Raw genomic sequence first — 12,591 nt, 5'->3', positions numbered from 1 at the left:
GAGTCCTGCTAGTCAGTGCCAGTCCTTTTGCACAGTACTTGAAGTTGATTAAAGATGTCACTTACCCCTTTTTAAGTAATGTCAGTAAAGACATCCAGGACTTTATAAGATTATTAGAGCCACAGAATTCTATATACCACAGATAGAACCCACATTCTCTGTGTGTATCTGTAGAGCATATGTAAGAGTTGACCATATCATAGGGAAATGGTTCCAAGACTAGAATTTTACCGATCAGTAAAATTGCTTAAAAAATTTAATAACAATACAAGAGGATTTCTAATTGTTTTTGTTTTGCTTTGTAAAATGTTCTGTAATTATTAAATAACAAGCAGTACTTGTTGAGCCTGTGCATCAGTGTTATATACCACTGGTTGTATATATTATAAATTAAGATAGGTACCAGTGTTATCCCTGTTTAACAGCTAAAGAAATCGAGGGACAAAGATGCGGAGTTAGTTGCCTAGAGTCACACAGCTAGTAAGTGACCATGATGGTTTTCAAAACCCAAATAGTCTGACTAGAACTTAACCCATAACACTTAATTCTGCCTCTCTGTGTTAGAACATGGTTTACAAATAAAGTGGATCCTTGCATAATTGTAATCCATGTATCATTATAAATTAAGGTATAGGAAAATATCCAGTGTTGCTCTTAATTTTCTCATTTCACCAAAGGTTGTCAATATTTCCATACCAGGATGGGTGAGTATAAGGCACATAAGAATGTTCACTCAGTGAAATGCAGTAAGTTCCAAAAAGGAGAAATTGTATTTACCATCACGCAGTAAACTTTAGGAACCAATAATAAAAGAGTGAACAAAACCCCCAAACGACTTAGAAGCAAAAGAACACCATTGTAAATAACTCAGAGAGGAACTCAAAATTTCACAATTGCTGACAATTTAGCAAATGATGACGATAACAGCACTGGTCACACAGAGCAGTCAGTTGTTCTCAAGAAAAGTCAAATAAAAATGAAGTACATGAAGAGCTTATCTCCAGAAACTAGAAAAACATGATAAAAAATGAACACAGTGAAAGCAGGGGAAAGAATTAGTAAAGATACAAAAAACATGAAACAAATAGAAGTGATACATCCCAAAGGTGGTTCTTTGGAGAATGGCAAACATATACTATAGATAGGCTTCTGGCAGGGCTAATTAAGGTGAGAAAGGAATGCACGCACAAAGGGAGGGATAAAACTGCAGCTCCAGGGAAGATGTGTTGAATCTGCGTTCCTGCCCCGAAACTTAAAAAAAAGAATAATAGAATAGGTGGTTTCCCAGCTGTTTCATTTGATAAATAATCAAAATTGACTCCTTCTCCCCCTGACATCTGGATATTAGGGCTCCTCAGAACTTGGTCCTGGGCCTCCTCCTGTCCACATGCTCTTCCCCTGGGACATCTCATCCAGTTCGTGGCATCAACAGACATGCATTATGCTGGTGGCTTCCACAGGAACCTGAAGCCCAGGTCTCTGAACTCAGACTTACAGATCGAACCCCTGACTTGCCCTCTCCATTTGCTGTTACACAAGACATTTCAAACTTCAAAGGAAGAAAGCTCCAAACTTTTCATTCCCTCCTTGCCCCCAAACCAGTTCCTTCTGTCGTCCTCTTAGTGGCACAGCCACACACCCAGGTGCTTAAGCCAGAAGCCCTGCAGTCATCCTTCTTTCTTCACTTTTCCTCATTCCCCACATACAGCCCATCATTCTGTCCTACCTCCAGAACAAACAAATCCCCAGTCTATCCTCTGGACTGTCATTGCCACCACTCCCAGCCATCACTTCCAAACTGGTCTCCAGCTCCTTTTTTGTTCCCTTCCTGTCCATTCTCAGTCCTGTAAAATGCTTGGCCATTATGTCTTCAAGGCCACCTCTTCTGTCTCCTCCTTTTGCTGGAATTCTAGAAGCTTTTAGGTCTTGTCATCACGATGTCGGAAACCTCACATGCTGCCCCTTGGTGGTCTGTTTACATCTCGGGCTTGGCACTCTTGGCCTCTTCTCTTTGGAATCTCAGGTGTTCATGGGAAATGATCTTGAATTACTTCAAAGATGCCCTCCTCCCCTCCATCCCTGCTTGTCTCTCTCTTTCTGGAACTTCTAGAATGTTGGTCCTCCCAAAGTCGTCCTCTTAACTTTCCTCTCCTGTCTTCCATCTCTTCATCTTTTTTCTGTATTCATAGGAATTTTCCTCAGCTTTATGACTCCTTCCATTGAGGTTTTTATTTCTGCTCTCCTGTTTTTTAGTTTCCAGAGCTCTTCTTTTGTGCTTGGGATATCAGCTGTATGAGGGCAGTCACCATGGCACCGACAGCACCTGGTTCACCATCTGTCCCAGGGCAGGCGTTCAGTGAGAACATTGTGAATAAGTGAAGGGGGAGGGTCGGGAGGTGTGAGCACACCCTTGACCATGGGAAGAAAAGTCAAGATGTTGTGGAAGGACTTTAATTCCTAAAGGATGTGCTCCATTGATTAGACAGTGAGTGTATTACATCTTCAAGGAACAGAGAATTCCTGCACTGTTTAAACTGTTCCTGGAGCTTTGAAAAAGAAGGGAAACTTCACAGTTCTATCCTAATGGCAAATCCTGACAGAGCTAATGCAAAAGGGAGATCCTGGACCAACTTTTTCCTTCCTGGGGTTGTGTAAAACCCTGAGCAAATATATTCAGGTAGTAGCATCTAAAGCTCAGCATTTTTGTCTACTGTAAGGCTCCGTGCAATCTCTAAGATGTAAGTGTATAGAAAACTTTCAGAAAAGAGCCTTAGTAGACAGCTCTGCACATACTTAATTTTTGAAGTGCTACATCTATAAACATAATCTGAAAAGAATGTTCCTTGGAACATGGTTTGGGAAAACGCCGCTATAGATAATATAATAAAAGGGCAATGTATTTATCATTTCAGGAACTCAAGGATGATTAAATATTAGAAAATTTATTAATAAAATTCATTATAGGTCTCTGGTGGGTTTTATTAATAAAAATCATGATGACAAATTTTTAAAAATTGATCAAGTTCAACCTGTATCCCTACTGCAAACTGTTAGCAGTGATAAATAAGATTCTTAAATGCCCCATACATTAATGGTGAAAGACTTAAATTAGGCCTGCCTATTGAAATCAGAAACTGAGATAAGCATGTTTATTATCAGTATCATTTAGAGTTGTTCTGGATGTGTAGCCAATGCGTAAGACAAGAAAATAAAATAATATGGATCAATACAGAGAAAGTCAGGGAGAAGGAAATGATGACTTGCCCTTAACAATAATTAAAACACATTCCAGAATTTAATAACAACACTGTGACCTGAGACAGGGTGGACATTGGTAGAGCAGAATAGGAAGGCTAGAAACATAACCAATAAAAAAACTAATATTTAGTATATGATGGCAGGTCATATTCAAAATCAGTGAGGAATGGGAGAACTGTGTAGGAAGATAATTATTTGGAAAAAAGCTAGATTTCTGGTTTATATCAGAAATACATTTCAATTACTTACATACAGAAAATAAAACCATGAAAATGCTACAAGGAAACCTACATAAGTGTTTAATCATAAAAAAACAGGTTAGATAAAGCAGATATGGAAAGAGGAAGATTGATTTTACTACTGATGAATTTAAAACTCATATCAAAAACCAATGAAACTAAATTTTAAATGAATCTGGGAATATATAACAAACTCCACAAGAAAGGCTAATGTTCCCAATTCATAGAGTTTCACCAATTAATTTAAAGGAGAGAGAGTCCTGGTGGAGTAGTGAATGAAGGGTATTGTACGAACAACCACTTAACAGAAAAAAAGAAATACAAATAAACCAATTAGTGTTTAAAAAGGGTTGCCCTCCCTGGTTATCAAATTGCATATTCATATGGAACGTTTTAGCAGTGGGGGTATTGGTGCTGGGTCAACATGGGCTCCTGAGTCAGCCGATAGATGTGGCATTTAGAGACAGACTCTCAGGGAAGAGGAAATGTGGTGAACCAGTACCTGCCGTTTCTAACATGATGCATAAGTCCCATGTTTTTCCTGAGAATATTTATTTTCTGTTTACTTTTCTTGTGGATAACTTAGAACCTATTCAAAAGTAGAATAGTGTAATAAATTGCCATGTACCATCACCAAATGCTCAAGAAAAGTCTCATTTTGTCTGTACCCCCAAATTCATTGAAATTCTAGGATTTTGAGGTTTAATAATAATTAAACAGAGAAATCTAAAGTAAAGTAATGGTCCCTCCCACACACCCCCATCCCTCTAAAAAATCTTCTCATGAATAACTAACAAAAATGTAGTATTTATCCTTCCATATTTTATATTATTGATGCAGAAATACAAACATGTGCACATATACAGCTTTACCATTATTTTACAATTTGTTTTTCATCCCAATAATTTGTCGGGGTCACATTTCCAAGACAATGTGTTTAGGTCTTTTTCATTCTTTGTACAACTGCACAATGTTAAGTAGTATGAAATAGTCTATATTAAACCATTCCCCAGTTGATACTCAAGCACGTTGTTTAAAATATTTGCTGTTGCAAACAATGCTGAAATACCTATTCTCATGTGTAAAGAATGAATATTAAAATAAATGATGATACAGTTTTTTAAATTGATGAAGTTGGTAGGGATTTAAAAGTATAAGACCCTGTGTTGCAGTGAGTAGCAAATGGACACTCTTTTTTTAAAAAAATTTATTTTATTGAAGTATAGTTGATTTACAATGTTGTGTTAATTTCTACTGTACAGCAAAGTGATTCTTATATACACATTCTTTTTCATTATGGTTTATCACAGGGTATTGAATATAGTTCCCTGTGCTATACAGTAGGACCTTGTTTTTTTATTTTTTGTTTGTTTGTTTGTTTTGGGGTTTTTTTTGGCTGTGCCACGCGGCATACAGAATCTTTGACCAGGGGTCAAACCCGTGCCCCCTGCAGTGGAAGCATGGAGTCTTAACCACTGGACCACCAGGGAAGTCTCAGGATCTTCTTGTTTATCCATTCTATATACAATAGTTTGCATCTGCTAATCCCAAACTCCCAGTCCATCCCTCCCCTCCCCCCTCCCCCTTCGCAACCACAAGTCTGTTTTCTATGTCTGTGAGTCTGTTCTATTTTATAGATAAATTCATTTGTGTCATATTTTAGATTCTACATATAAGTGATATCATATGGTATTTGTCTTTCTCCTTCTGACTTACTTCACTTAGTATGATAATCTCTAGGTCCATCCATGTTGCTGCGAATGGCATTATTTCATTCTTTTTTATGGCTAAGTAGTATTCCATTGCATATATGTACCACATCTTTTTTTTTTAAGTGTACGTGTTTTTTTTTTAATTGAAGTATTGTTCATTTACAATATCGTGTTAGTTTCTGTACCACATCTTCTTTATCTATTCATCTATCTATGGACACTTAAGTTATTTCCATGTCTTGGCTATTGTAAATAGTGCTGCAGTGAACATTGGGGTGCATGTATCTTTTTGAATTAGAGTTTTCTCCAGATATATCCCCAAGAGTGGGATTGCAGGGTCATATGGCAACTCTGTTTTTAGTTTTCTGAGGAACCTCCATAGTGGCTGCGCCAATTTGCATTCCCACCAGCAGTGCAGGAGGGCTCCCTTTTCTCCACACCCTCTCCAGCATTCGTTTTTTATAGACTTTTTAATGATGGTCATTCTTGTTTTAAAAGATTAATTAATTAATTATTTTTGTCTGCATTAGGTCTTCGTTGCTACGCATGGGCTTTCTCTAGTTGTGGTGAGCAGGGGCTTCTCTTGTTGCGGAGCATGGGGTCTAGGTGCTCAGGCTTCAGTAGTTGCAGCACACGGGCTCAGTAGTTGTGGCACACGGGCTTAGTTGCTCCGTGGCACACGGGCTTAGTTGTTCCATGGCATGTGGGATCTTCCCAGACCAGGGCTCAAACCCATGTCCCCTGCATTGGCAGGCAGATTCTTAACCACTGCAAATGATGGCCATTCTGACCAGTGTGAGGTGATACCTCATTGTAGTTTTGATTTGCATTTCTTTAATAATTAGTGATGTTGAGCATCTTTTCATGTGCCTGTTGGCCATCTGTGTGTCTTCTTTGGAGAAATGTCTATTTAGGTCTTCTGCCCATTTTTCAATTGGGTTGTTTGGTTTTTTGTTATTGAGTTGTATGAGCTGTTTGTATATTTTGGAAATTAAGCCCTTGTTGGTCACATTAGCAGATGGACATTGGTCTCTGTGTGGGATTGTAAATTCACCCAACCTTTCTGTATATATTTAGCAGTTTGTATCAAACACTTTTTAATAAGGTGTTCACTGTTTGACAGATCTGTTCTAGTCCTAGGAACTTGTCATAAGGAGACATTCAGACTGGTACCAGAGAAGGATGATTCATTGCAGTTGTTTCTGTTGCTCCCAATGTCGTACCTTAGGGGACATGTTTAAATAAGATGTGGTACATCCAGTAGATGGAATGCTAAGCAGCCACTAAGGTGCTGATGCAGGTTGCCATCTCTTGAGGTGAGGGTGTTAACTGAGGCTGCAAGCTAGTTGGGAAGCAGCATGTAAAGTATGATTCGAGTTTGGTCCAAATGATGACCTGTTTGTGCTCTAGGGGCAAGGATGACATCAGATAGTCCTGTCTCCCTCTCTAATCCTGGTGCCTGGGACCCGATGACATGCTCTAAAACAGGCGTCCTCAACTCCCAGGCCGCGAACCAGTACTGGTCCGCAGTCTGTTAGGTACCGGGCCGCACAGCAGGAGGTGAGTGGCGGGCGAGTGAGCAAAGCTTCACCTGCCGCTCCCCATTGCTCACATGACCACCTGAACCATCTACCCCCCATCCCACCCCCGTCTGTGGAAAAATTGTCTTCCACAAAACCGGTCCCCGGTGCCAAAAAGGTTGGGGACCGCTGCTCTAAAAAGCCCTGGGAATTGATAGACCAGAATGCTGCATGCTTATCGCCCAATGTGAGATGATGAGTAGTCTTCAAGATTTTTTCTCTTTTTGCTTATCAGCCTTTTATAATTTTTCTACATCTTAGTATGCATTGCTTGCATAATATAGGTAAGGTTAAAACAAAGGCAGACATCTATAACACACGCCTACACACACACACGCATATATACACACATCCCTACACACACACACACACACACACTCGTAACCACAACACACACACCCATATACACACACCCCTACACAAACACACACCCCCTACACACACACACACTCCTAACCACAGCACACACACCCATATACACACACCCCTACATACACATATACACTCCTAACCACAACACACACACACACACTCCTAACCACAACACACACCCCCATATACACACACCCCTACACACACACACACACACACACACACCCTACACACACACACACACACTCCTAAAAAAAACAAAAAAAAACAAAAAAAAAACAAAGGTAGACAAACAAACAAAATGTAACGAGATGGAAAACACCTGATGTGGTGGACAAGAACCCTGGCCTGAGGATCCGGGCTCAGATCCTGTCCCTTATGTGCTAGGCCAAGTCTTATGAACTCAGACACATCACCCACTGCTGAGCCTCTGCTTCTGCCTCTCTGCAGTGGGGCTGCCTGCCCTACCTGCCCCACAAGTGTATTTGAGGATAAAAATAGAAGAGTAGTGTTCACCTGCCCAGTTCACTTACTCAATTTCAGTTGCCATATTTGAGCCTGAGATCTGGGTGACCTTCCTTGTATTCTGTTATGTGTTTCCTTTCCATTTTTAAACGTGCTTTGAAAAGTGAACACCATAATGCAGGTGTAACTGTCAGGTGGGATGTTGTCTGCAATAATTATAACAGTAATAATAGATACCAGGCTTTTTTGGATTTTAGTATATACTTTGGAAGGAACCAATAACTTTTTTAAGACATGAAAATTTTACGTTGGTCTAAGTTTAAAATACACCTGTTTTAGTATCCCTCATTATCATATTGGTTTTTGTTAAACTTCACCTTCCTGGGGGAGTTGGAATAACTTGGGCACCATTTATGTTTTCATCCTTGAACTGGTACTGGTCTGATGACTTTGTGGTGGTACCAGGTCAGCAAAGTGCCTGCATAGGTGGGGAGATGGTAGAGTGGTGGCTGGCTGCAGTCAACACCTCAGGTGGAATGTGACCATGAAGCTGCAGTTGACCAGCTCTTAATGAAACTGATAATTCCATCTCACCAATTAGAATTGCACCCAGGAACACTTAAGCTTAACTTTGACTGAGAATCAACTCTTCCTGCCAACTCTACCTCAAGTTGTAAGGGAAAGAATGAGTCCCTATGGGTGATGAGACATATTGTTGTACTCCTTCATCATTTCAGCGGTGGGAAGCCATCCCACACCTGCCACACATGGGGCACCAGACAGATGAGGTTGTGTTGGGTCCTGCTGCAGGGGGGTGACCAGCCGACCTGCCTCCTGCAGCATTCAGTGTACCTGGGTCAAGAGTGTGGAACTCGGTAGAGAGAAACTGTTGAGTCAACCCAGGCATCCCTGCCTTCACAAACAGTGCGGCAAGGTAGTTCAGAACCCAGGCTGTAGAGCTAGACCTCTGGCCCACGTAGCTGCATGATCTTGGACTGCTGGCTTTGTTTCTCTGTAAAGTGGATGGTTATAGAAGCCGCTGTAGAAGGCTGGGATGATGGGCAGGAAGACCTATGTGTAATGTCTGACACAGAAACCTCTCAGGAATATTATTATTAATATTGAATTCTACTGTATATAGCTTTCTTAAATATTGAAGTTTTACTTTTTGCTTTTTAAAAGTAATTTATGTTCCTTACAAGTAAATCAGAAAATACAGAAAAGTGGGGGAAAAAAGGTCACAAATCACATTGCCACCTGAAGCCAATCCTTGTGAGCATTTTGGATCCTGTCCTTCTTACCTGTTTGTATGCATGCATGTGTGTGTGTACATGCACTCTTGTGTGGTAGCTGCTTTTTAGTTAATTTATAGTTGTAATTATACTGTGCAGTATGTTGTATCTGGCATCTTGTTTTTTTCCCTTACATAGTGTGAGATTTTCCTGTCAGTGTGTACATTCTTTGGGTTTTCTTATTCTATTAAGGACTATTTAGCGAAAGCATTTACATGACAATTTCATTTCCATATCTAGAAATGTTAAGATCTAAAAATCATTTCCAAAAAATATGATTTCCCAAATGATAGAGGACAAGCACCTTTGTAGAGAAATGAGTTGAACACGTGTGGTCAATTTTGCCATTGAAGATTTGAGTATTATTTTTAACGCAGATATAACAGCCTTTAACCTAGATCATTTTCTTTCTCTCCTCAGGACAATTTTCCTAGTATTACTGTTTTCTCAATATGCCAGAAATGTTAAATTTCCTCTCCCAATTTACAAATCCAAGAAAGGATGGACTGCATACAAGTTACAGCTTTTCAAAATGTTCCCTGTGAGTAGTCACCTTTTTTTTTTTTTTTTTTTTTTGGCAATATTGCCTTTGGTTCATATGTAAAATGTTTATATGAGAAGAGGGGTTTTAAGCAGGTCATCCTGGGGGGACCATGTCTGTGTGATGATATCAGGGTACTAATGACCATGCAAATCACCATGGACCTAAAATTTAAAAGCAATGGAAGTTTCCAATGCTGGAGTCCTTTTAGCAGTATGTGAGAGGACATTGATTGTCCTTGGAATTGAGGGAGGTCTGACTCCATGTGGCCTTTTCAGGCCCATTATCCATTATTCTTATTTTACTAGCCAGATTCGGACTAAATCACTTCACTACATAAAATTGCTCTCTCTAAATGTGATTCCATTCAAGGAATAGTTTCTAAGCAGATCCCTTATGTATTTTTTCTGCAAAGTACTGATGATGATGGGCTCTGGGGTATGATATTCCGACTGCAGGAAGGCGTCTTTTGCCAACAACCACCACTTCTGTTGGCCTGACAGAGCTTTGTCCTTTGACCACTTCAGATCATCCTGGCCATCCTTGTGTCCTGGCTGCTCTGCTTCATCTTCACAGTAACAGATGTCTTCCCTCCTGATAGCGCGAAGTACGGCTTCTACGCTCGAACTGATGCCAGGCAGGGTGTGCTTCTGGTAGCCCCGTGGTTTAAGGTCCCATACCCATGTAAGTATTCTGGTGGCCAAGAGGGGTCAGGAGCCCACAAGGGCCCAACCTAGAGGAGTTGGAAGTTGGCAGGAGGCTCTCCAACACGAAAGGCCTTCTTTGTCCCAGAGCATGCCCTGGAAGTCTTACCATTCTGGCCCTTAGACGATTAGACCGCAGAAAAGGGAGGCAGGAGGCTTTGTCCCCAGAGGGCCATAATTAACACACAGAGACTAACCAGCTCCCTTCTCAGGTATACTGGTTGTTTCTTTTGGTTCCACTAAGGGAAAATCCCAGACATAAAGGTGTCTCTTGCCAGATTTGATCTCTGGTGGCCAGGATTTGAGGGCAGCTGCTTAGAAAGGCAAGTACAGAGCTGCACAGTACCCAAGCCACTGAAATGAACAGACTTGAGTGGGAGGGGCCTGAAGATTAGCAGATGGCTCAAGCATGATGGAGTTTGTATAATCTTTTAATGGGTAGCTATAATTTTTTTTTAATTTGGTCACAGCTGTCAGGTAAACTAATATTCATTCACAAATGGATGGACGATGGATCTTACGTTATAATTTCAGTGTTGGGTAACTCTTGGCCAGGTGGCAGGGATGTACAATCCCCATCTGTGAGGTATCACTTGGATTCATGTGTAGCGTTTTCTAGACCCCAGCCCCGAAAGTGATTGGTGTGAACCCAGTGATGATTGCATGCTTGTTGTTGTATTGTAAAGAGTCTGTTCCTGGCATTTAAGGTTTTTATTAGAATGGAAACCTGAACTTAGTTGGGTTGTGCCAATTTATGCCCCTGTCCAGCAGTTACATTTTCATATTTTATGACAAGGAGGAAAAGCCAAGGATATTAAGACTGGGTTAGAGATAACTGTTCTAAGGACTTCCCTGGAGGTCCAGTGGCGGGGGCTCTTGTGCTTCCATTGCAGGGGGCACGGGTTCAATTCCTGGTCAGGGAACTAAGATCCCACATGCCATGACATGGCCGAAAAAAAAGAAAAGATAACTGTTCTAAGCATGTTAAATGATAAGGATGCTGGCAGTTGTTCCTTCTGGTCTTGACACATTTACTGTAAAAAGCTTAGTCTTTCTAAAAAACATTCTCATCAGATTATATGGTATAAGTATGTATTTATGTATACACAAATTCATCCCCCCATTCCCCCCCAGTACATGGTTCATAAACATACATGTAATCTGAGATAAAGTGAGTTTAAAAGTCGATTGGTGAGGGAGTCAGGGGAGGCATGGGAGGGCAGGTAGGAGGAAGCCCCCACGGCACATGTGGGGTGGTCCTCGCTGCCTGTGCATGTGGCTCCCAAGATGAGCACAAATAGAAACACAGAGTGGGGTGTCCAGGAGAACCAGCTGTGCGTGTGTTGAAAGACCAGAGAGATTTTGCTCAGGTACCATGGGGCCCATGCACAAGGAGGCATAACTGAGTTGGATAGGACCTTAATGTCATGACAGCAGAGAGTGCTGTCTGGCTCCTCTTGACAACAGCCCTTGACTGCCACCAGCTTCTCTATTGCCAGAGCTCCCCTAGATAAAGAGCTACTTCCAGAGCCAGAGGATGTAGTCTTATGTACTCTCTAATGATTTGGCTTAATCCAGAGACAAGTTTTCATATATCTAGAGCAGTGGTTCTTAGTCTTTAATATGCTAAGAATTACCTGGATTAGTTGTTAAAATACAGATTTCTGGTCCAAAACGTCAACAGTGCCGAGTTGAGAAACCTGCTATAAAGTAACAAAATAAATTAAAGCTTCTAGATAAGAGGAAAGATGAAATAACAGAATTAAATAGAAGGCTGGAAGCCAGCAGGTTTAAAATTTAAATAAATAATCTGAAGTAAAAGGGATCAAAAATTAAGATTACAAATTTTAAATGTTGAAGAAAATGGAATAAATATTTTTAAAATAAGGACTTCAGGCAAAGGGGAAAAAAATAAGAAAGCAGTAAAAAAGTAAAAAGACAGAAAATAAAAGGCAATTTCTGAAAAATAATAAATGGCAAAATGAAACAAAAATCCAACCCCCAAAATCAAGATACTAAAATGAAACCACAGTGCTACATCAGCAAAGGTAACCATATAAAAGGTTATCTAGAAAACACAAAATGTTGCTTGATAAAGAAATCATCTTCATGAGAAGAATCCATTCCAAACCAATCCAGAGACAAGATGTTGACCAAGCCAGTTGCTGGTGGGTCTGCACCTTGAACCCCTGACCACAGGCTGCCTCTGCACCCCCTGGTCAGCTCCCACAGGGTAAAGTGAGCTCCAGGCAGGAAAAGTTCTGTCTACACATATACTCCAGGCATATTCTGCACATCTTACTTTACATGTCATCTTTTTCTTCCCAAACTTGTGGTTGCTCCCATTACCTATGAGACAGAGACCAAACCCCTCCAGGGGGCTGGTCAAGGCCTTCCAAACCTACCTGCCCCATGCTGCACACCCTCC

General features: G+C 40.7%; 1 protein-coding gene across 3 annotated transcripts in view; it reads left to right on the top strand.

Annotated features, from left to right (window-relative positions):
- Positions 1 to 12,591, top strand: part of SLC23A2 (solute carrier family 23 member 2) — a 339,540-nt gene that overhangs the window by 311,059 nt on the left and 15,890 nt on the right. For all 3 annotated transcript variants that reach the window (XM_049699483.1, XM_004276442.4, XM_033440280.2), the window contains 2 exons: positions 9,339 to 9,459; positions 9,987 to 10,143. In XM_049699483.1, coding sequence (XP_049555440.1) covers positions 9,339 to 9,459; positions 9,987 to 10,143 — 278 coding nt within the window. The remainder of the gene's footprint in view (positions 1 to 9,338; positions 9,460 to 9,986; positions 10,144 to 12,591) is intronic.

This window comes from Orcinus orca, chromosome 16, assembly GCF_937001465.1.
Source record: "Orcinus orca chromosome 16, mOrcOrc1.1, whole genome shotgun sequence".
Taxonomy (NCBI): Eukaryota; Metazoa; Chordata; class Mammalia; order Artiodactyla; family Delphinidae; genus Orcinus; species Orcinus orca.
This window is presented reverse-complemented; position numbering and strand designations above follow the sequence as displayed.